Here is a 24,505-nt window from a genome sequence, read left to right as displayed (position 1 = left end):
GCTGTGGTAACTAGAGCAGAGCTGGCAACCCCAATGCCGAAACAAAACTGACTTCGTGATTGGTAGATAGGTGGAGGGTGGCGCTTCAGGCCAAAACACAAGATGACAACATCAACATCAGTTGAGGGCTGCAACTTCACTTTTTAAATGACAATATCCTGGCCGGACTACCATTGTCAGTGATATAAGTATTTTAAATGAACATGATTTCTTAATGTCTAGTGACATATCAGGGCCATTTTATGATTAATTGAAATACATTTCTTACATACAGCTCCTTTAAGTGTTCACGGAAGAGAAGGGTTTTCAGCTGTCTTTTGAATGTTGCCAGGGTTTCTGCACTCCGGATGAGGGTGAGGAGATGAGGAGATCATTCCACCAGCATGGAACTGTGAATGAGAATGTTCTGGAAAGTGATTTTGCGGATCTCTGTGATGGAACCACGAGACGTCGCTCGTTGACCGATCGTAGGCTTCTGGTAGACGTCGCTCGTTGACCGATCGTAGGCTTCTGGTAGGGGTGTAGACTCGTAGGAGTGAGTGAAAGTAGGAGGGAGCTGAGCCTGTGATAGATCTGTAAGCAAGCGTCAATGCCTTGAACTTGATGCGAGCAGCGAGAGGTAGCCAGTGCAAACCTCTTTTGAAATGATGTAGTTTGTTAGTATATATTATATATATATATATATATTAGAACAAAGTGTTCTTTCCTGTATGCCAGGCCTGTATGTGTAGTGTGCCAAGTTGATGCTACATCTGCAGACTGCTTTTCTCTCGCGTGTCATGTGACCAGAGTGTAATCGCAGCTTTTGCTGTTATAAAATCGTGTTTCATCATATTGCGATATTATCACTGGTAACTTCTATAACAAAGTAAATCCCTCACAGAAGTAATTCAACTCATTTGATATTTAGAAGGAAAAATATTGTAACGCAAAGGATATGGTCAGATCACCAGCTTTCCCCCTATATGTTTAAATTACTGAAATTACCCTGTGATCAAACTCTCTTTGGTCTGAGACCTAATCAAATCACTAGCATCCTAATCCACAAACACCTCTATTGTCCCAAGATTATTCCTTTTAGGACACGCAGACCCAACGGCGCCAACAAATGGCGTAAATCATTGAACTGTCTATCTGAAAACAGAGATCCCTTACTGCCGAACCAACAAGGACCTCTGGTTTATGGCTCTGCGAACATCCGCTGACCAATAAAAGCAATCTCGAGAGAACCCCCAGGGACTCTCTGTCGGACATTCATTTACATTTAGACACTCATTTAACACGTAAGAAAACAACCAGACTCTGTTCAACCAGATGCCTAACTGATAATCTCATCAAAACCAATAAAGCGCACACACATAGCCTCGCAACCCGTGCTCGAGGACAAAAGTTCAACGCGCCAGGTTTTGAACTCTCGAACTGTCCGCAAACACACACAGATCCTACCACGTGTGAATCAAAATCGTCTTGTGAAATGTTTAAAATGTATTCTCTTGATGTATGCATGATCCCTTATCCCAAATATTATGCCTATACAGCTTTATTGATTTGTAATCCATTTGATGTGACTATAATCGTGAAAAATCATGTATCTGCGAGTGACTAGGTCATAGAGTTACCAGTCGTGGTATCATTTTGTGCCAAACAGCCCAACGGTGTTGAATCTTTAATCCAAAATAATGGAGGATGCAGTCTTTTAGGCCATGTCCACACTAATACGTTTTCGTTTGAAAACGCATCTTTTTCTCTCCGTTTTGGCCTTCCGTCCACACTGAGACGGCGTTTTTATTAAGGAAAACTAAGCTTTTTGAAAACGCACTCCAAAGCGTATACATTTGAAAACGCCGTTTTTGCGTTGTAGTGTGGACTGTGAAACCGGAGAGATTTAAAAACGATGACGTAATTTTAGTCATGTGACGCATATTGTACCAATAGGTATTCACGTTTATACCAGTATTGTGCCTGTTATGTGCTATTCACTTTCACACTATTGCTAAAAATATTCTACATTGCACACTCTTCATATCACAGTCCTGCAAAGATGACAGAATTTACTCACATTTGCTGTCCTGCGGTAATACATGAGAACAGTCGCGTTTTAGACCAAACATATGGTGTCTGCGTGCGACCTGGACGCATCAGTGAATGGTGAGATATTTTACTAAATAAAATTATCCTGTCAGAAGAATTGCGCGATAACTTTATTATTTATTTTTCCATCTGAATCATATCAGTGAGCGTTTGTGGGGTTTTACACATGCGCAATAAAGCGTTTTCAGGCGTTTTTCAAAAGTTTCTCATCCACACTGAAACGTCCGAAAACGCTTGAAAACGCTAGTGTGGACGGAGAGCGTTTATAAACGAAAACGCCGTTTTCAAAATGTATCCGGATTAATGTAGACGTAGCCTTATTAATGTCAGGTTATAAATGTTTACAAATAAGTTTATTGCTTCAGCACAAGACGGAAGAGGCGTGAGTTTTTAGGAGGCGGCCACAACACGCCCTTCCAGATGATTGATTCCTGTATGCCAGGCCTGTATGTGTAGTGTGCCAAGTTGATGCTACATCTGTAGACTGCTTTTCTCTCGTGTGTCACGTGACCAGAGTGTAATCGCAGCTTTTGCGGTTAAAAAATCGTTTCATCATATTGCGATATTATCGCAAATGCAATTAATCGTTCAGCCCTACCGCAGAGGTATATATCGCGATATGCGTATCGAAACGGCTTGCAATAACTGGGGTCATGAACAAAAGATAAAGAGAAAATCACTCACTGCTCTTGGCTGAATAACTTTTGTAGAATTAAAGGCAGGGTAGGTAGGATTTTTCTAAAAAAAACATTCCAAATTTGTTTAAACTGTCTTTATATACCAATACATAATTAAAATGTAAGTACTTTGAAAAAGAGAGTATAAAAATCGAGTGTCTGTAGACCTCTCACGACTGTTGTAAACACAGCTAATTATTTCAATTCACTCCACCCCCCACGTGCGGGCAACCAGGGTCCGAGGAAGTAGTTTTTGCCTTGTTTGCCTTCAAGACTGCATATGGAGGTGCTTTGAATTTTGAATGCTCTTTCTCTGCCATAATTTTACTCTACGTAGGTTCAGCGCCTCTCTTGCACTCCTCAAATCAAACGGGTGCGCGCGCATATGGGCAGATCTTGTAGCAACAGTGGTGGTAGCCATGGTTGCGAGAGTGAGTGACAGTCGGCCAAACCAATCAAATGTTTCGTCCCGAATGGAAATAATGAGCTGTGTTAATTGCAGATTAAAAGGTCTACAGTCACTCGATTTTCATACTCTCTTTTTCAGAGCACTTACATTTTAATTATGTATCGGTATATAAAGACAGTTTAACAAATGTGAAAAAAAGTTTTTTATACAAATCTTACCTAACCTACCTTTTAATAATCAGAATTAATAAGCCGTGTTTTATTTTCATATTTGATTATTCAGCTTCTGTTGTTTAATAACCCTAATGTAGGATAAGCTGAACCCCTGAACCCCGTGGTTTACACTGATGTTACAATAACACTTCTTATGTTACAGTAAAACACTGATGTTCACTTTCTGAAGCTGTAGGGATGTTTTCTTGTCACAAAAATAATGTGAAACACATATGTTGGTTATATCATTTAAAATATATATTTTTAATAATTTAAGTTTATTTTACTCACTTTAAGCATTATCGTATCGCATATAGGATATCGCATATCACATACCGCATCCTAGTTTTAGGAAATGCTCAGTTTTTGAAAGGAGGAAAATCATGTCAGGAGTAACAGGGTTGAGTGAAACATGTAGGACACAGATAATGCTAATAAAATAGTTCATTTAAATCTAGTTAAAGCTGTGGTCACTACACTTTGAGCTTGTGAAGTTTCTACACACTGCAACGGTCGTGAAAGGACGTCACATTCTGCGGCAGCTTTTTTACAGACATAAGTTCAACATATAACAAATAATAATAATTCAAATTAAAAAAAATAAACAATCCACTCCACTTAAATGCTGAACGCTTGTGTTATTTCTCACAGGGTAATTCACTTGAGCTTGTGTTTCTGGTGTCCCACTTTCACATGCGCATGAATGGAAGTCCATGAAGGAAAAGTCTAGTGTGAACGGCCATTAATAATTCAAAACCTTTTTAGTAAAATAAATATCATTTTCAAAGTTGGTGACAAAATATGGCAGTATTGTATATTTTAATGTTAATATCATGTTAGATAATTGTGTCATTTATCAAATATATTTAATATATTTTGTTAAAGAAACATGGGATTCGTGCCTATCATTTTTTTTAAATAATAATTGGAAGATAAATTTACCTCATTCATGGAAAGTTTCAAGGGCATATAATCAATTTATAAAAGGCATCAAATTATCATATTTTATAGCAGTTGTCTACTTTATACTATTACATCAGGGTTCAATTTCATGTCCTTTCACATTATATTTCTCGTTTAATTATGTTAATGTACTGAAAATGAAATTTAATATTTTTTCTTTGATGTCAGACCTGATGGAAGTGGAGGAGGAGAGTGAAGAACTGAGTGAAGTGGAGGAGGAACATCATTTCAAACCTGGAGAAAAACCTTTGAGTCGCTCAAAGACTAAACAGACATTTTTAAAGAAAAGAAGAGCCAAGAAATCTTTCACCTGCACTCAGTGTGGAAAGAGTTTATCAACCAAACAAAGTCTTGAGCTTCACATGAGAATCCACACCGGAGAGAAGCCGTTCACATGTGATCAGTGTGGAAAGAGTTTCACAACCAAACAGACTCTTGATGTTCACATGAGAGTTCACACTGAAGAGAAGCCATTTAAGTGTGATCAATGTGGGAAAGATTTCAGTCAATCTTCACACCATAAAGAACACATGAGGATCCACACCGGAGAGAAGCCGTTCACATGTGATCAGTGTGGAAAGAGTTTCACAACCAAACAGACTCTTGATGTTCACATGAGAGTTCACACTGAAGAGAAGCCATTTAAGTGTGATCAATGTGGGAAAGATTTCAGTCAATATTCACACCATAAAGAACACATGAGGATCCACACTGGAGAGAAGCCATTCATGTGTGATCAGTGTGAAAAGAGATTCTCAAACAAACAAAGTCTTAAGATTCACATGAGGATCCACACCGGAGAGAAGCCGTTCACATGTGATCAATGCGGCAAAACATTTGCCTGTGCATCAAACCTGAAGTCACACCTGACAGTTCATACGAAGGAGAAGCCACATTCATGTTCTCTGTGTGGAAAGAGTTTTTCACTGATGCATACTTTACAGAATCATGAGAAAATACACACTGGTGTGAGAGAGTACATGTGCTTTGAGTGTGAGAAGACTTTTACTAGAGCGGACAGTCTAAAACAGCACCAGAGAATTCACACTGGAGAAAAACCTTACAAGTGTTCACACTGTGACAAGAGATTCAGTCACTCATCATCTCTGAAAAAACATGAGAGGATCCACACTGGAGAAAAACCTTACAAGTGTGATCAGTGTGACAAGAGATTCATTTGTTCAGCAGATCATAAAACACATGAGAGGATCCACACTGGAGAGAAGCCGCACACGTGTGATCAGTGTGGAAAGAGTTTCTCTGTTAAAAGTGACCTGAAGCGACACATGAGGATCCACACTGGAGAGAAACCATTCCCTTGTGATCAGTGTGGGAAGAGTTTCTCAAACAAAAACAGTCTTAAGATTCACATGAGGATCCACACCGGAGAGAAGCCGTACACATGTGATCAATGCAGCAAAACATTTGCCTGTGCATCAACCCTGAAGACACACCTGATAGTTCATATGAAGGAGAAGCCGCATTCATGTTCTGTGTGTGGAAAGAGTTTTTCACAGCTGCAACATTTACATACACATAAGAAAATTCACACTGGTGTGAGAGAGTACATGTGCTTTGAGTGTGAGAAGACTTTTACTAGAGCGGACCGTTTAAAACAGCACCAGAGAATTCACACTGGAGAGAAACCTTACAAGTGTTCACACTGTGACAAGAGATTCAGATATTTAATAAATCTGCAATCACATAAGAGGATCCACACTGGAGAAAAACCTTACAAGTGTTCACACTGTGACAAGAGATTCAGTCAGTCATCATCTCTGAAAACACACGAGAGGATCCACACTGGAGAAAAACCTTACGAGTGTTCACACTGTGACAAGAGATTCAGTGTGTCATCATCTCTGAAAACACACGAGAGGATCCACACTGGAGAAAAACCTTACAAGTGTTCACACTGTGACAAGAGATTCAGTCAGTCAATACATCTGAAAACACACGAGAGGATCCACACTGGAGAAAAACCTTACAAGTGTGATCAGTGTGACAAGAGATTCATTTGTTCAGCAGATCATAAAACACATGAGAGGATCCACACTGGAGAGAAACCGCACACGTGTGATCAGTGTGGAAAGAGTTTCTCTGTTAAAAGTGACCTGAAGCGACACATGAAGATCCATGCAGTGGAGAAACCACATCACCGCAGTCAGAAATCACGGTAGGGGTGAACAATATTGACCAAATGTGATATTGTGATATCGATATTAATTTTTATATTTTAAACATGTAAAATTACGGGAAAACGCATCAAAATAGATTTATAACAAATAAACACAAGGTTTATTTAAACTGACAGTCATATTGAACTGGTACAACATGAATAAATACATAATAACCATGTCTACAGAACAGGACATGTTTTACTGGTTGTATGTACACTACAGTATAAAAACTATAAATAAAGAGCAAGTCTACAGAACAGGACATGTTAGAAACAATCAAAAATAAAAAAACAAGTAACAAGAAAATGTCATGAGAAACAGGGCCCATCAACAACCGTGTAACCTTTAGAAGGCAATTAAAGGGATATTTCACCCAAAAAGGAAAATTAGCGCATGATTTACTCACCCAACACTTCCCCTTAGCAAACCAACATATTTATTTAAAAATGTACTATAAACAGTAGATGGCGGCAGAGGACCGCTTATTGACTTATAAGCCATTTCCACTCCATAATAGATTTTTCTAGGGCTGCCACTAACGACTATTTTTGTATCGATTAATCTATTGACTAATTTAGTAAAAAAATTTATACAAACATAAAATGAAAAATAATAAGTCTGAGAAAGTCAGCATGTTCTGAATGTCAGTATATCCACATGTTCTGGGCTTCTGTTCAGCACAGCTAGATGAAAAAAATAAACAGGACTTCAGTAGTGAAACTCCAAAGGAAATTCAAATTTCTATGAAATCCTTTTTTAAAGCAAAAGTAAAGTAGGGCTGCAGCTATCGATTATTTTAGTAATTGAGTATTTTGCCAATTATTCCACCGGTAAATCGAGTAATCGAACAAAAATGTGGTAATAAAGATAGATCTAAGTGAAACAACAGCCATTAAAATACAAATATATAATAACAAGCAATAATTGGTTCAAATAAAGTATTAAAGTAAGTAATCATTTGGGTTTTATTGAACAACACTGTTAGGTTACATGATCAAGGTCACTATTTTTTTAACATGTGATTAGCCTTAGTACTTGAAATATTGATTATTCCTCTCTCATCATGTCTGTAAGAAATGAAACTTGTTTGTTTTTAGCAGAACTGCCAGAAAGCATCTGGAAGGAGAGGACAGAGAGAGCGCCAGTGAGCCAGAACCTGCAGAATGAAACATCATGATACTGAAGAACAAAGAGGTTGGTGTTTATTCTTGATTCCTCATTCATTCTTCATGATGAAGAACATGCTGATGCTCACCAGATTTACATTGATTCATTACCAAACTAGTGATTTATAACACAAATCATCTTCATGACATTAAAATAGATCATAATCGTGCACAGCCGTTGTCCACCAGATTTGATGAGATTAAAATGACTATTGAACTCATCAGTGATCTTGACTTTGAGCTTCACTTTTCATTTCACATTTGTCTCTCATTTGAAATCTCACTTGATTTAATGTTTCTTTTAGACCTGATGGACGTGAACGAGAAAGGAAAAACAGAAGCCTAAAAAACTCTTCACATGTAAATCAAGTCTGAAGATTCACATGAGGATCCACAGCGGAGAGAGAAACTTTACACATGTGATCAATGCGGGAAGAGTTTCACTCGGGCCTTCATTCTGAAATCACTTCTGCCTTCTCATTCAGAAGAAGAGCACCAGAAAAATTACACCGGAAAAACACTTTCATGTTCAGGAGCTGAAGAAGAGGCCGTAACACTTTTAACAGAGACGTGAATCTGAAATTGATTGTAACTTGGTCATTGTTTGAGATCTGTCTCGTTAGTTTTAATTTTTATAAATTTTTGTACTTCAAGTTATGATTGATTAACCCCCTGGCAATACCAGCTCCCTTTTTTTTTTATCAGTTCAAAAGAGATTAATTTTGCTCTGTTGACTTTGATATTACAAACAAGTTTCATACATCAATCGATTCTGTTAAATGTGTATTATTTTTGTGTATACTCACAATAAAAACAAAGTGTTGTGCTTTTTGCAAAAATAAATAAAAATAGACACGAAGCGAGTTCTGCCTTCTCTCTGTCAGTGAAGTCCATTCTGAAACTCGTCCGAAAATGAACTGTAACTCAGCGAATTCTCAGTCAAACAGGCATACAGACACACAGGCATGAAGCTTGAATTCTCTTCTTTTAAATGAAGTAATTTATATAAAAAATAAATATTCTCAGTTTATGTAATCTGTAAGAAAAGAGCGAGATGTCAGTCGTTCTCATCTCATCTAATTATTTTTAATGTGACCCCGCCCACGGAGAGCGTGCGCTATTCAAACGCAAATGACTGAGGCAATCCACGCAAACCTGTGAACGCCCCCATATCAGCTCGAGAAAACACAAGTTTATTCAGATCATTACTTGTTTACACCGTCTCGCAGCGCTGTGAGGAATAATAATAATAATGGAAAATGTACCTCAAAAGTGCGGGTATTTCGAGGAGCAAGGATCCGACTGAGCTGAGGAATACTGTATTAAGTTTTTTTTCCTTCTCAAGTGAATCGCGTTTCTGTTTGTGAATGAATGAACGGCAGAGATGCGCGCTGTTTACCACAGCTCGCAAAAAGACCGTTTAAATTTAAATCGCTTTCTGTGTGTGAAATGAATGATGATGTTTTAGCAAACTGTATTGCTATACTGAGATGAGTAAAAATCGACTGAAATATGTTGAAATAAAATGTAGTCTATTTGTATAAGCAACGTATTAAACTGCAAATTAACATTTATATGCCCTAATATTTCATAAAAACAACGTTACAGTCAGGCGAAATATGAAAGACAACATTTTGTTGACTAGATTTGGGTACAGTTTTTACTGTAGAATATACTGCCACATCAAATAAGCTTTTGTTTAGCAATTTCTGCTCATATGTTATATATATATATATATATATATATAAAATACAATTTTTGTCAAAAATAAAGTCATCAACTAAGATGTTAGCTGTTCCAATGTTGGCTATATTCAAACTAAAGAATACATATGATAAATATGTATGATAATATGATAATTATATGTAGGTTATAATAAAGTTTTTTACAAAGAAAGAGTACACTTGAAATACTGTTGAAATTGTAATTATTGTTGTAATTGTAACCTTTTTAATAAAATAGCAAAACATATTTACAAGATAGATGTAAGCAAAATCTTAAATAGTCAATATAAGTCTTCTTCTAAATATATCTTTTGTCCTTGCATTGTGGCTCAGTCAGTGTCACACCTGAATGAATGGCTCATTACACATAATGGGTGGGACATTGTATTCTCAGGTGTAAACCACTCCTCGTTCACGCCTCCCTCACATATTGGCTTTCCAAGCAAAACCTGTTTTACACAATTTAAAGGGATAGTTCACTTTGAAATTAAATTGTGGTATGTTTTAGCTTACCTCAAGGGCATCCAAGATGTAGGTGTCTTTTTTTCCGCAGTAGTTTCAATTTTGATATTTTTAGGTCAAACCGTTCTTGTCTGACGTGTGCTCAGACTGGTGCATAGATATATACACTAGATGTCACATTAAAGACATTCGTTCCAATGAACTGCCGTAGCCAAGGCGACATCTAGTGTATATATCTATGCACCAGTCTGCGCACACGTCACACAGCAGGAAGCGCCCGCGCCCTCAGATCACTTGGACGTGGCTGTGTTACAAGAGGTAAAAACGATATAAATACTGTTCGTTTTCTCAAATAAACTGCTCGTTTCGTGTCTTAGGTCATCAATGTGTACTTACGATGGGGAATTGTTTAATTTGGACGATGGGGAATTGTTTTAATTTGGACTATGTGCATGCTCTTTGAGGTGGTGACCATAGACCTGCATGATATGACTGAGAGACAAGAACGGTTTGACCTAAAAATATCAAAATTGAAACTACTGCGGAAAAAAAGACACCTACATCTTGGATGCCCTTGAGGTAAGCTAAAACATACCAAAATTTAATTTCAAAGTGAACTATCCCTTTAAATCAATGTATTGTTTTATGTGAACGATAAAGCAAGACTATTTTCACATAATTTTGAAGCCAGAACTCGAAGCGACAACATCCATTAGTCAAAAGTCTTGTGGACACATATTTAGTATGAGTTTTGTGGTCTTATTTCAGCAACTTTCATTTTTATTTTTTCCAATAACCACGCATAAACATTATTCTCTTAAAAATACAAACATCTACATACACGTTGCTCGCATATTATGGTAGCCCTGTTTGTGCTATATAGAGTGAATTTACACCTTTGCCATTAACATGTTTATAAATAACTGAAAAAAGTGTAAGAACTGATTTTCCTGCTAAAACAAAACGCACCCTGCAATAAAGCCATAAAATGCACCCTGGACAGCAGATAGCAAAGACAGAGCACAGAATCTTGTCCTGCCCAAACTTATCTCCTTGTCCCCTTGTTTGACTTCAACTCATCCCCCCTCTCCCTCCTCAAGGCACTGAAAGTTCATTAAGAATGTCTATAACACATATGGTGTATCTTGTGAATATGTTGTTTTTCCTTTTCATGTTTGGTAGCATTTTAAGTGTCTCAGTGCGATTGGTAAAATGGTCTTAATTTCATTGCAGTCACTGGTTTAATGAGAAAGATTGAGAACTAGGAGAATCCTGTATCTCCTCTCTGGCTGATATCTCTTTACGATATCTCAAGAAACCAGGGGTGTATTCCAGAAAGCTGGGTTAACTTACCATCAGATTAACCCTGAACTCTGGGTTGATTAACACAAAACCTGCTTACTTGGGGTATGTCGGTTCCAAAACACCTGTGTCGAGTTAGTTTAAAGGGTTAGTTCACCCAAAAATGAAAATTCTGTCAGTAATTACTCACCCTCATGTTGTTCCAACCATGTAAGTCTTTCGTTCATCTTCGGAACACAAATTAAGATATTTTTGATGAAATCTGACAGAATTTTGACTCCTCCATAGGCTTCCAGTGTGACCGAAACTCACCGGCCCAGAATAGTTATTAAAACATCGTTAAAATAGTCCAAGTAACTACAGTGGCACTACATTAAGTTTATCATGCGACGAGAATACTTTTTGTGCGCAAAAACAAACAAAAATAACGACTTTATTCCACTTTTCATTTCCTTCTCTCTGGGCCTCGTAGTGTTTTTGCGCTGCGCGTCTGTGTTGCACGTCATCACGCAACACACACATGACCGGCGTCGACCAATAGTGAGCCTACGTGGTGACGTGTAACACAGACGCGCTGCGCAAAAACACTACGCGAACCAACTAGAGGTCGAGAGAGAAGGAAATGAATAGTGGAATAAAGTCGTTATTTTTGTTTGTTTTTGCGCACAAAAAGTATTCTCGTCGCTTGATATACTTAAGATTGAGCCACTGGAGTCACTTGGACTATATTAACGATCTCTTTAATAACTTTTCTGGGCCAGCAAGTTTCGGTCACATAGAAGCCTATGGAGGAGTGAAACATGGCTCAGATTTCATCAAAAATAGCTTAATTTGTGTTCCGAAGATGAACGAAGGTCTTACGCGGTTGGAACAACATGAGGGTGAGTAATTACTGACAGAATTTTAATTTTTGGGTGAACTAACCCTTTAATCAACCTACTGCTAATAACCTCGAGTTAATGCGCGCGCACGGCGAACATATAAAGGCATTTTCAATGGAACGCCGAATTCAGGAGTCACCATGGAAACTAAGGGTGAAAAGTTACATGCCGCGTACTCAGGGCCGGCGATTGCTATAGGCGAACTAGGCGGTTGCCTAGGGCGACAAATGTGTTGGGGGCGCGGACGCACTCTAGTGTCGCCCTTGACCTACTTCCCATTAATCATAGAATTAGAACGAAACGCGAAATAAAACATGTTTATTAAACATGATCATCATAGGGCGCCCCCTCAGCCACACGTTTAATTACTTGTCAACCTGATTATTTGATTGAATTTATGATTTTTGTCGACCATTTCTGGATGGGGGGGCGGGAGGGTTGCGTTACGTTACGTTAGGGAAGTGCTCAGCTGCTGGCGCGTTGATCGAAAATGAAGTCTAAACCTCTGGTGCACAGGGACGAAAACGGAGAAAGGAAGAAGATAAAAAATAAAGCTCAGTATAGAGTAAGTCTTCTCATCTCATCTGATAGCCATTAAGGTGTCAAATGAAATAAATTTACTTAGTATTGTAGCCTACATCACCTAATATTGGACATTTCATTGCTGTCACTAAGCTATCACTAGCTAGCTATTTACTTTGAAGGTGAATAGAAATGGCAGAAACAACTGTTCATCTTTTATTATTTGAGATTGTGATAGAACTAAAAGAACTTAAATCTTTTAATTTTGTAGTGGTACGTACATTATCCATAATAGCAATTTTTTTTGTAGAGTATTTAAACCAATTTAATGGTTATAATTTGCTTAAAGTAAGCCAATTTGGTAAATATCCTTGAACATTCTTTGTAGAATTTGTGTATGAACAATTTATTACAGTTGATTCTTCAAGTCATAATTTGCTTGTTGAAGCGTTGAAGTGACTATTAGTGCATTTTTGTTTGTTCATCAATGAATATTCTTTGTAGCATTTTTGAACGTGCAACTTATTAACGTTAGTGTGTATCATTTAAGTCATATTTTGCTTGTTGAAGTGTTGGAGTGACTACAGGTGAAACTCGAAAAATTTGAATATCGTTCATTTATTTCGGTATTTCAACTTATAAGGTGAAACTATACAGACTCATTACATGCAAAGTGAGATATTTCAAGCCTTTGTTTGTTATTATTATGGCTTACAGCTTATGACATATCAATTCTAATTTTCTGTGATTTTGATTTTGGGGTTTTCATAAGCTGTAAGCCATAATAATCAAAATTATAACAAATAAAGCCTTGAATTTAAATATCTCACTAATAAGTGAGAGCATGTAATGAGTCTAATATATCAGTTTCACCTTTTAAGTTGAATTACAGAAATAAATGAACTTTTGTATTTTTTTTTTTTGTATAGTTTAATAAATACGTATCAATTTTCTTATTTTCTTATAAGGCGCAAAAACTCAATCTTGCCTAGGGCAACCAAAGGGCTAGAGCCGGCCCTGCGGCGTACTTCTCCGAAGCGGAGTTAGAAGTTTTAATGTTGACTTATGAGGAGTTCAAGCCCATTATAATGAAAAAAAGCAATACAGCTGCATATGCGAGGGAAAGACAATTGGCTTGGCAAAAAATAACTGACAGAGTAAATGCGTACGTTTTTTTATTTTTTATTACATTTTAAATATGCTTGCCTTTCTTTTGTTAATTTGTAAAGTTGAACAATTGTCTTTTTGAGCATGTGGCATGACTCGACAAGCATTTACTTTTCTCTACATCAGTTTCTTAAGAATACAGTGCAATGTATATTGACAAGAAATATTTAGGCCTCTTGTTTTATAAGGTGTAATCCTTCTGGAGCCAAAAGAACTCTTTCCCAAGTCAAAATGAAACACAAAAACATTCTCCAAAAAGGTAATTTTATTTTAACTGTTGTAAGATCAATGTCTTAAGTTACTTTTACAGTATTCTTCCTATATAGTAATAGAAAGAAGGCTGAGGCCCGTCTAACTGGCGGGGGTCCACCTCCACCTCCTCTCACCCCATCTGAGGAGTTGGCTCTTTCACTTAATAAAGGTCGCCCTGTGGTCGATGGTATTCCAGAGGGCACTTCGTCAGACTTTGCTACCTACCACAACAACTCAAGTGACTTGGTACAATGTAGGTTTACCATATTAGTACTTATGATTATTTAGTCATACGTTTGGACAAAACGATCATTAACTCTTGTCATTAGGAAGAAGGCTAAATGCTTCCCAAATGCAGTCATTTTCACTTGTGCATTATGCATACATATTCTATTTTACAGCATATATGCTGTATACAGTAATCTGTTTTTTTTTTTATTATTATTCTTGCATGTTCCTAATGCCTTTATTCAGTATCTGTCATACTTTAGTAATTTACACATTGAGTATCTTTTTTTCTTGCAGTTGCTGATGGACGCATTGTATTATTGGATCCTCCTGAAACCACACAGTCTGTCACAATTGTTAGTGATGCATTTTAAGAACCAGTTGCTTTTAGATCTTTCACTTTGTCTGCCAGACAAAGTAACCTTGCATATTTCCACTCTAGGATGATGATGAGAGGACCACATCTGCTGTGACTGAATTAGAAAGTGCTGGGAGACCCACAGAGGTATGATGCATATACTGGACAATGCATAGCTTTTTAGATGGAGTGAAAAATGTGTCATTTGTCCTGTGACAGAATCTAGCTGGGGATGTACATGCAGATGAGGGTCCATCTACCTCTACACATAATCTTAGCAGTGTAAAAACTTGTCCCTGGTTGTCCTTATTTACATAATGTTACTATGTGGCAGATTTTCTTCTTTGACCATCCTATTTACTTTGCCTTCCTAGTTGTCTGCAAAGGAGCTGTATAAGGTCAATCTATTAAGGCAAATTAAAAAAACTGACATGGACATGGACCTTATACAGCTTCAGCTAGAGGAGAAAAGGCTGGCCATTAAAAAGGCCAAACTTGAAATAGAACTACTGGAGCATCGCCTTAATGTGAGAATCGTATGTGAACATGAATCTGTTATTTTTTGGGGGGGGTTTTGTGTGTGTGTGTGTGTGTGTGTGTGTGTGTGTGTGTGTGTGTGTGTATAAAGCAATAAATGCAAATCTGTCATGTCTCTTTTATTTCAGGATATGAAGAAATAGAACACATTAAATAAAGTGATTTTGACAAATCATGTCTCTAAGCATTCTGCCATCTCTGTGGTCTGCTAGATTCAATGGGTGTTGTTCTAGGTCATCTTCATCAGGACAGGGGGGATGCCTCTCTCCTCTTATTATCTCCTCAATGTTGTGAAGTACCACACAAGCAACTGTGATGTCACATGCCCTATTTGGAGTGACCCTGAGCCCACGCAGACACTGAAACCTCGCCTTCAGAATGCCTATTGTCATCTCCACCTTGGCCCGTGTTCTGCTGTGAGACAGGTTGAAGCGTGTCTGTGGTCCGGGCTCAGGATCAGGGTAGGGTGTCATCATATAGGGGAGGCAAGGGTATCCTCTGTCCCCCAGCAAGTAACCATAGAAGTGTCCTGTAATGTTTGAGGTGTTTTGTAAATGTAATAAAGACTACAAGCATTTGTCTAACAAAACGTACCCTGTTGAAATTTGTTGCACAGAGATGACTCTCTAAATATTCTGGCATCATGTACAGACCCAGGCCATTTTGCCTCAACATTAGTGATGAGGTGGGTGGCATCACATATTACCTGTGGAGAACAATAAGTTTATTATTTGTAACACCAATATTAAGGAGCCAAAATATAGCTATTACCTGCACATTGATGCTATGCACAGACTTCCTATTAACATAGTCTCCCTCATTGATAGATGGAGCTTTAATAGGAATGTGGGTGCCATCATTGCACCCAATCACGTTTGGGAACCCTGAAATTAAGATTAATTTCAAGTTTAAGAAGTCTGTGTAATCTTCACGTGTGTTTGTGCAGTCAAAATAAACCTGTTAAAAAATGTAATTTAAATGAAGTAGATGACAGAATTTCTGAGAGCAAACCTGCCACCCTGTAGAATTCTTCTTTAATAAGGCGCACAGGTTTATGGCCAGGGAACTGTACAAAAGTGTGTAGAAACCGTTTCAGTGCCATGCATACTGTACGAACGGCTCTACACACTGTTGTCTTTCCCACATGCTCTGCATCGCCCACATTGTAGAGAAAACTCCCCGTAGCAAAAAAGCGCAGAGCAATACAAAGAATTTGTTCGGCGCTAAGCGCTGACCCGCGGTTTGTCACGTTTGAGATTTGTGGTTTTAGTAGGTTTGTTAAATAAATTAATGACTCCCTAGAAAAACGATAGCGCTCCTGCAAATATTCGTTAGGATAAGAAAAGACATCGATACGTGGTCTTATCACCCTCTCACGGCGAAAAAAACCCCGTATAATCTGTGCCTCTACGTCCACAGGATCCTCATCAAAAGGGCACGCCATGCTCGGAAACCTCTCTGAAACAAACTAACCCTGCAACATAACCTGCTCCGGAGCAGGTTATCCTCAGAGAGTCAGTTGCTATGGTTACTTACATTACCCGAAAGTTACCTCCGTTTTTGGAACCGAAAGCAGAGGTTATCCGCTTACTTACTCCTAAACTTACCCGGGTAAGTCACATAACCTGCTTTCTGGAATACACCCCAGGTGCTACCCCCCTGGTGAACATGGATTGGCCCAAACAACTCTAAACAACATTTGTATAACCCCTTTTGTTCTGGTCTGGTATTTAAGACGAGGGGACAGAGCAATCTTTGGGACCCTTTACCAGGATCATCCCCCACAGTGATGTTTCAGTATTTTCCTGTTGGAAAGCCCTGACACATTACTGTGTGTCTCTGTCAGGAAAACATTGCTTACTTTTAGAGTCATCTTTGAGTAAATGATGTCCGATATTTTCTGAATTGGCTTTTAATCATTTACTTCTGTAATTGGCATGATACATTTTTACCTGGCAAATAAATGTTACATCTTGATTTATTCTGAAGTATTCTGAAATCATTATTTTAATATATTAAGGAGGCTGGTGCTACGGCAATTCTTAGTTAAGGTAGGTCAAACTACAGGCACATGAATGAACGGAGCAGTAGGCACGTCATCTGAAGACCTTTTGATTTCTGTCTATCACTGATTTAGCAAGTTGTATGGAAATGGCTAAATTAAACTACACTCTCTTGTTCGAGTGAGCAGTAGGCAACCGACTTTAGAGGTATTAGCAAACCCTACATCCTCTGACTAAAATCAGAATTAACAAGTTTGTGTCCGTGAGAAACACAAACTGGCCGACGTGATCTCTATGCGGCATTGGGTCCATAATGAATTAATAACTGAAAGTATGGGATACTCAGAATAATCAAAGATCTAAATTAATTCATAATCAATATTTATGATTATTTTCTAATCAGAAATACGATCTAAATTTGATTATCATTTGAAATTGGAGTCAGATTATGCATAGAGCTAAAGTAATACTACAACTAAATTCCAATAAATTAAGTGAACTTCACTGGAGCGCTGAAAAGACATACACGTATTAAACCTTCGCCAGGCCGTTGGATTCCGTCGTTGGGCCAATGGATGGTCCTTACAAAGTGGTGACAGTCCCTCCGTGATTCTTCAGGTTGCGAGTGTCTTTTCAGCGAAATATTGGGACTTGCAACAAGTAAGAGAAATAAGATGTCCTTCTCTTTCTTCAGCCGTTTGGTAAGTCAATTCTCTTTTGCCTTTTAGAAGTGTTGAGGGGAAATTTAGACGCACCTCATATAGACACATTTATAGAATGGGTCGGCATACCCAGTTAGACCGGAGACCGCAAAATCCGGTGGGGCTTGAGAATCAGATAAAACCACATATCAGGGACATGATAGCGGCAGTGTAGATGAGAAATGACATCCCTTGCTTTAACTTTAAATACCTCCTTGTTTGCCCAAGCAACAAGTGATGAAACCTAAATTGGAATAACTTCATCCAAATTTTATTCTGGTACTCAACAGAGGGTTGAAAACTAAAAACTTAAATTCTGAGGTAAATAATGTTGTTACATTTAATTATTTGCTTTGTTGCAACAACATTGCAACACTGGAAATAAGAAAATCACGCTAACTTGTGAAAAAAATCTTGTGATTTGATGAGCTAAAAGATAACAAGTAAAAATGTCTCACTTGAATCCTTTGTGTGCGGAATGTAAAGTTGGACAAAACAGTGCAATGCAATTAGAATATTTCAAAAGAAATTATCGGAGAAAATGATCTCAGTCCTAGAGAACAGCGGCTATGCAGAAGTCCTAGAGGCTGAAATTCAGAAAATACGCTAAATTTTAAAACTGATGCATATAATGACAATTATTGTGTTACTAAGAGGCTTGTAGCTAGGCCTGGTAGTTTCAGAGGACATGCAGCTTGTCCTTGTCTCATGAGATAATTTAGACAAAGACCAATATCAATTACATCAAAGTAATCATTGTTCTTTGAAAATCTTTCAATAATGTTAAAAAGTACATGACTGATGTCCCAAATATGGTTTAAACAACACCATTTAAGGCTCAGTCTTATAAAACATAGCTTTTAATTTGTTCTTATATCAGACTTTGCAATCACTGCATTCTTGTATGTTTTCGAGGTCTCAAGAGACTGACAAAAGTAACAAACCACAAAACAATCTTGGTGCCCTCCATGAGACCTGTTTGTCCAACCTTTCTTTCATATTCAAAGAAGATTCTTAAAAGAATGCAATTGATAACATCTCAGCCTAAAATAAGATAATTGTGTCCAATTCTAAATTGTAGTCACAAAAATCTTTAAATTGAGCAATGATTTGACCATTGTTTCTCAATCCCTGCAGTCCATTGAATGTTCACAACATCAGAGCAGCTGTAACTGGTTTCCAGTTTGGTTGTTGCTGTGTACACAATGCTCATGCCAGCACAGCTGGAGCTGCAGGGCCAAACGCCTTCTAAAAGATCAGTGAGAAGATAACAAGCCAGTTTGGACAATTTACTCAGTAGAAACCCCGAGACCAGTAAATAAAATTGGTTTGATTTATACAGTTTTATAAAATATAATTTATATTATGGCCAGATTGTAATATATATTATATTGTAATGGCCAGGAATGGCTTTAATCTCTTGATGATTCAGCATTGGGTTAGAAGAGGAAAGGATGTTTACTGAGAATGGAAAGAATCAGAATGTAGACAGATGGTACGTGTATGTAGGGAACAAGAAGAAGGAACATTAGTGTTGGGAGGAAGGAGATAATAGATGGTTAGAGAAAGTATTGGTAAGAAAGGAAACTGAAAGGAAGAATGAATCAGAAAGAACTTCTTTACCTTCTATTTGTGCAAGAATTTTTAATGAGAGAAATTACAATGCTGAGTATATACCAACTAAAATGATCAACCTGATTGCCATGTCTTGAATATCCATCCAAAGCCACAGGATGATTTAATTTTGATCTAACAGATCTTTAACCCAGTAACAAGGGGAGGTACAAATTTTAATTTTCTCTTGCAACAAAACCACAAACGAAGTGGTGCAAGTGTTAACAAACTCCTCTCTGGGAGCTTCAGCTCACATGGAATCTGATCAGGGAAGGTATTTTACTGGACATTTAAGAACAGTTGTGTGAAATGTAAACATCAGGCAGAAAATCCATGTGTATTCATAGCCCTTGTGTTTCACTTGTTACTTTGTCAGTTGTTGTAAGTGTAATGGTTGCCTCTGTCTTCGTGATCCCCCTGGTTTTGTTGTTTGAGTTCTGTGTTCTCTGTTTTATTTGTTACTTTATTAAATCACCCTGTGTTTAGATCCACGTCTTTGTCACGGGGTGACAAACAGCTCCAGATCTGTATGAGTGTTTGTCGTCATGACAACTAAACGGCAGATTGGCGACAGGTGTGGGGACTTCACTCTGAGCGTCTGATTGAGGCCACTCCCGCTTTTAGAGAGGATAAAACACACGAGGAGGAGAAGGCTGGGTGTGGTGTGCCATGCTGTGGTGTTCTTCTGCCCTGTTGATCTGGATCGTCCTCCCCCCCCGATCGTTGGTGGTTTCTCTCTCGTGGGGAATTGGTTATGGGCACTGCAGTTGAGGGGTTGTCTTGAAGGAAGAGGAGCGTTGTTTGAGAGGACGCGAGGACGGCCCAGAGGAATGAAACGCACTGACTGAGCTGGAGAAGAGAGAGATGAGTAGTTAACAAACTGAATCTCCTAATTGCATTGTGTTCTCCACTAAATTGGGTATTGGATTGAAGTGTTTGGAGCATGTGTACACCCTTCACCGAGTGAAATACTGATTCTTTGTCGATCTCTCACCTCCTCTCCCCGATTGGAGTTCAGCGAAGTGAAGTCTGTCTGTGACCGCGAGGAAAAATCTCTCGAGTGTTCTGTCCGCCCCTGGCGATCATCAGTGCGGTAGACCAGGACTTGCGGGTGAGTGCTGGCCTTATGCGCACTAGAAGAGTGAAGTTGCAGTGTTTAAATTGACGTTTCCCCTCACGATTGCATGCTTAGAGTTGGATTGCAGTGTGTGTGTGTGGAAGAATATCTTTATTGCTGTGCAACCGCCCATGCGTCCTGGGGGTCTCCTATCTACCGTGAGAGCTGAGTGAGATTGCTTACATCTACGTGCGGTGTCTAGAAAGAAGAACCTCTGCGAGACAACATCACCCCATTTGAGAACTGTGTATTGCTGTTGAAGTTGATTCTGTCTGTCCTAGAGAAGCCCCGCTCAGCCTGCGACTTTGAGTCTGCTGCAGCCCTGAAGCCCAACTGCACGGTGTGAAGTTATCTGTCCCTTGCAACCCACGTGAGAGCTGTGTATTGCTGTTGAAGTTGATTTCTGTCTGTTCTAGAGAAAGCTCTGCTCTGTCTGTGACTTGGAGTCTGCTGCAGCCCTGAAGTCCAACTGCATGGTGTGAAGTTATCTGTCCCCTGCAATACACGTGAGAACTGTATACTGCTGTGTGAAGTCTTAATTTCGTCTGCCTTAGAGAAAGCTCTGCTCTGTCTGTGACTTGGAGTCTGCTGCAGCCCTGAAGTCCAACTGCATGGTGTGAAGTTATCTGTCCCCTGCAATACACGTGAGAACTGTATACTGCTGTGTGAAGTCTTAATTTCGTCTGCCTTAGAGAAAGCTCTGCTCTGTCTGTGACTTTGAGTCTGCTGCGGCCCTGAAGCCCAACTGCACGGTGTGCAGTTATCTGTCCCCTGCAACCCACGTGAGAGCTGTGTATTGTTGTTGAAGTTGATTCTGTCTGTTCTAGAGAAAGCTCTGCTCTGTCTGTGACTTGGAGTCTGCTGCAGCCCTGAAGGCCAACTGCATGGTGTGAAGTTATCTGTCCCCTGCAGCACACGTGAGAATTGTATACTGCTGTGTGAAGTCTTAATTTTGTCTGCTTCAGAGAAAGCTCTGCTCTGTCTGTGACTTTGAGTCTGCTGCAGCCCTGAAGTCCAACTGCATGGGGTGAAGTTATCTGTCCCCTGCAACCCACGTGAGAGCTGTGTATTGCTGTTGAAGTTGATTCTGTCTGTTCTAGAGAAACCCCGCTCTGCCTGTGACCTTGAGTCTGCTGCAGCCCTGAAGCCTACCTGCATGGTGTGAAGTTATCAGTCTCTTGCAACCCATGTGAGAACTGTGTATTGCTGTTGAAGCCGATTCTGTCACCTGTCTAACGCTCTCCCATTGAGAGTCTGGCACCAGTCTGTGAAGGGAATGCGCCTTGATCCCTCTACTCACCTGTGATACTCACCTGTCTACTGCTCTCCCACTGCGAGTCTGGCACCAGTCTGGAAAGGAAGTGTACTTTGAACCCTCTACTCACCTGTGATACTCACCTGTCTACTGCTCTCCCACTGTGAGTCTGGCACCAGTCTGTGGAGGAAGTGAGCCGTGATTTCTCTACTCACCTGTGATATCCACCTGTCTAACGCTCTCCCACTGTGAGCCTGGCACCAGTTTGTGAGGAAGTGAGCCGTGATCCCTCTACTCACCTGTGATACTCACCTGTCTACTGCTCTCCCACTGCGAGTCTGGCACCAGTCTGTGGAGGAAGTGAGCCGTGATTCCTCTACTCACCTGTGATATCCACCTGTCTAACGCTCTCCCACTGTGAGTCTGGCACCAGTTTGTGAGGAAGTGGGCCGTGATCCCTCTACTCACCTGTGACACTTACCTGTCGAACGCCCTTCCACTGTAAGTCTGACACTCACCTGTGAAGGAAGTGATCCCCGTTCTCTCTACTCACTTGTGATACGCACCTGTCCAACGCTTTCCCACTGGGAGTCGGACACCAGTCCGTGAAGGAAGTGAGCCTCGATATCCTTACTCACCTGAGATTCTCGCCGGTCCATACCCGCGGCGGTGCTGTTCCGGGTTCCTGGGAAGAAGACAAGGAATTTTAGATTAGGATTTCTTAATTGCTTTTTAATAGAAAATAAAGTTGCCATTCCTTTTACTCCTGCCTCTTGCCTCCTCCTTGATACGCTCCTCTGGGTGACAGTGGTTTAGGGGTGGGCGCAGTCTGGCTTGGCCCACCCCGACCTGTGACATCTTCACCTGCTTTCCTCAGTTTCGTTACAATCAAATTGAAAACGGGCTCGTCTACCAGATTTAATTTACTACGTGGAATTAGACATGGCTGTTCAATTTCACCATATTTATTTTTATAAGCTGGTCAATTACTTTCTGTTCATCTTAGGACAAGTGCTATACAGGGCATTAATATCGCAGATAGAGAGATCATACTTAGTCAACTTGCAGATGATCCTACACTGTTTTACTAAATCTATGTGATACTAAATCTCCTCCCGTGCCTCTCCCTCTAAATGTTGCAACTCTTACTCGATAACTCACATCCCACTTACCAACCATAGAGGGAAGCCAGCCGACAGAAGAGATCCGGTTCAAACCACCTACGCTGCTGTTTTGCCTCAGAATATAAAAAAAATTAAAAAGACATACAAAATACAAAAACATTTTTTTTTTAAACACCCACGTCTCTGCCCAAACACAGATGATCCTGCCGACTACGCCAAGTGTAGCAATGCGCGGAAGGGGGCAAATCCAGCGGAGAGACGCCTATCATGGCAACAATGGTCGACTACGCCACCCCAGAATACTGGGGACTAACAGCCCTAAGGGTTCGTTAATCAAAAGGATGGGTGAGGAGGCATGAGTCATATAGAAAACAAAAGACGTACACTTTTATTTTCATCAACATTGAAAATATAAATATTTAAAACGTCACAGCAAGATTGGACAGTAACGTGCACAATCTGTACCAGACACACATAACCACAAACCTATATTTAAGTTGAGCTAGTTGACCAGTAGCGGAGGTACCTGGAGGCACAGGCTAGCTGCCTCAATTAGAAGAACCCCAGTAACCCAAACACACGCCCGCACACACACACGTGAGGATTGGATGCAAGAAAACACACGGCACTAGGTGTAATCACCATACGATAGCAGCTAGCCTCCCTGCTCCAGAACCCCCCAGCTCCTGCAAAGAAAACAAACAGATACAAAACCAACAAGCTTATAAAAAACAATATAGGTATAACACAGCAAAAGAAAACAACAAAATACAAATGACTTATCTTAAGAAAAAAAAAATTTAAAAGCACACACTTCACTCAGACTCTCAGCAGTTATAAATTACGATGCCCAGAATGAAGTATGAACCATAACAAAATAAACATTCATAAACAAACTCAATACTGATGCACAATCAGAAGATCAAGCAGGTGGCAGCTGGTGAAGACAGACCAGCCAGCACCAGCCCCGACCAAGGCGCGTCACAACACCGCAACAACGTGCGCACAGTTACTATAAACTAGACGTAGAGGCAAAACAGCAACGTAGTCACAATTAGACGCTTCACGATTTAATATTGACGCTCAATCCCATTGAGTAGGCAGGGAGGACCCTCAGATCTGCAGAGCATAACAAGAATATGTAAAAGAGAGTAACAGATTACTAAACAACAAAGCTATAATTATACATACCGCGGGATGGTCAACGTAAACAAACCATTCATGGTCGCACACCATGCGGGAATACAGCCGCTCGATCCGAAACATACCGCTGTAAATAACATGCTATAATATTTACTGGAAATAGAACAGATAGCAGCTAAACATGGTCAATACTTGTTTATAAGGAGGCTGAACATACCTGTGATAAGTAGACAGCAAGCGCACAGCAGACAGGAAAACAAGGACACAGTCTAAACCTTCGGCGGCAACAGATGACATGACATCACGGCAATACCAAGACGCATATCCGGTCGCCAAAACCCACTTCTTTTATACTCCATACAAGGGCAGCCAATAAGCCACACGCATGCGCACGATCTCCCAATAGATGGAATTATT

At 39.6% G+C, this 24,505-nt stretch overlaps 1 protein-coding gene across 8 annotated transcripts in view; it reads left to right on the top strand.

Annotated features, from left to right (window-relative positions):
- The window catches only part of LOC311287327 (uncharacterized protein), a 40,016-nt gene that overhangs the window by 5,506 nt on the left and 10,005 nt on the right, over positions 1-24,505 (top strand). For 2 of the 8 annotated variants that reach the window (XM_084404066.1, XM_084404067.1), the window contains exons 3-5: positions 4,521-6,528; positions 7,630-7,726; positions 8,004-8,561. In XM_084404066.1, the coding sequence (XP_084260192.1) occupies positions 4,521-6,528; positions 7,630-7,699 (2,078 nt within the window). In that variant the 3' untranslated portion in view covers positions 7,700-7,726; positions 8,004-8,561. Of the gene's footprint in view, positions 1-331; positions 354-458; positions 479-4,520; positions 6,529-7,629; positions 7,727-8,003; positions 8,562-24,505 lie in introns of those variants that run through there. The other 6 variants (XM_084404070.1, XM_084404069.1, XM_084404071.1 and 3 more) reach the window with 4 other exon arrangements.

The sequence above is a fragment of the Rutilus rutilus genome, assembly GCF_951802725.1.
Source record: "Rutilus rutilus genome assembly, chromosome: 1".
Taxonomy (NCBI): Eukaryota; Metazoa; Chordata; class Actinopteri; order Cypriniformes; family Leuciscidae; genus Rutilus; species Rutilus rutilus.
Note: the sequence above shows the minus strand (reverse complement) of the source record. Positions and strands in the feature narration are given on the sequence as shown.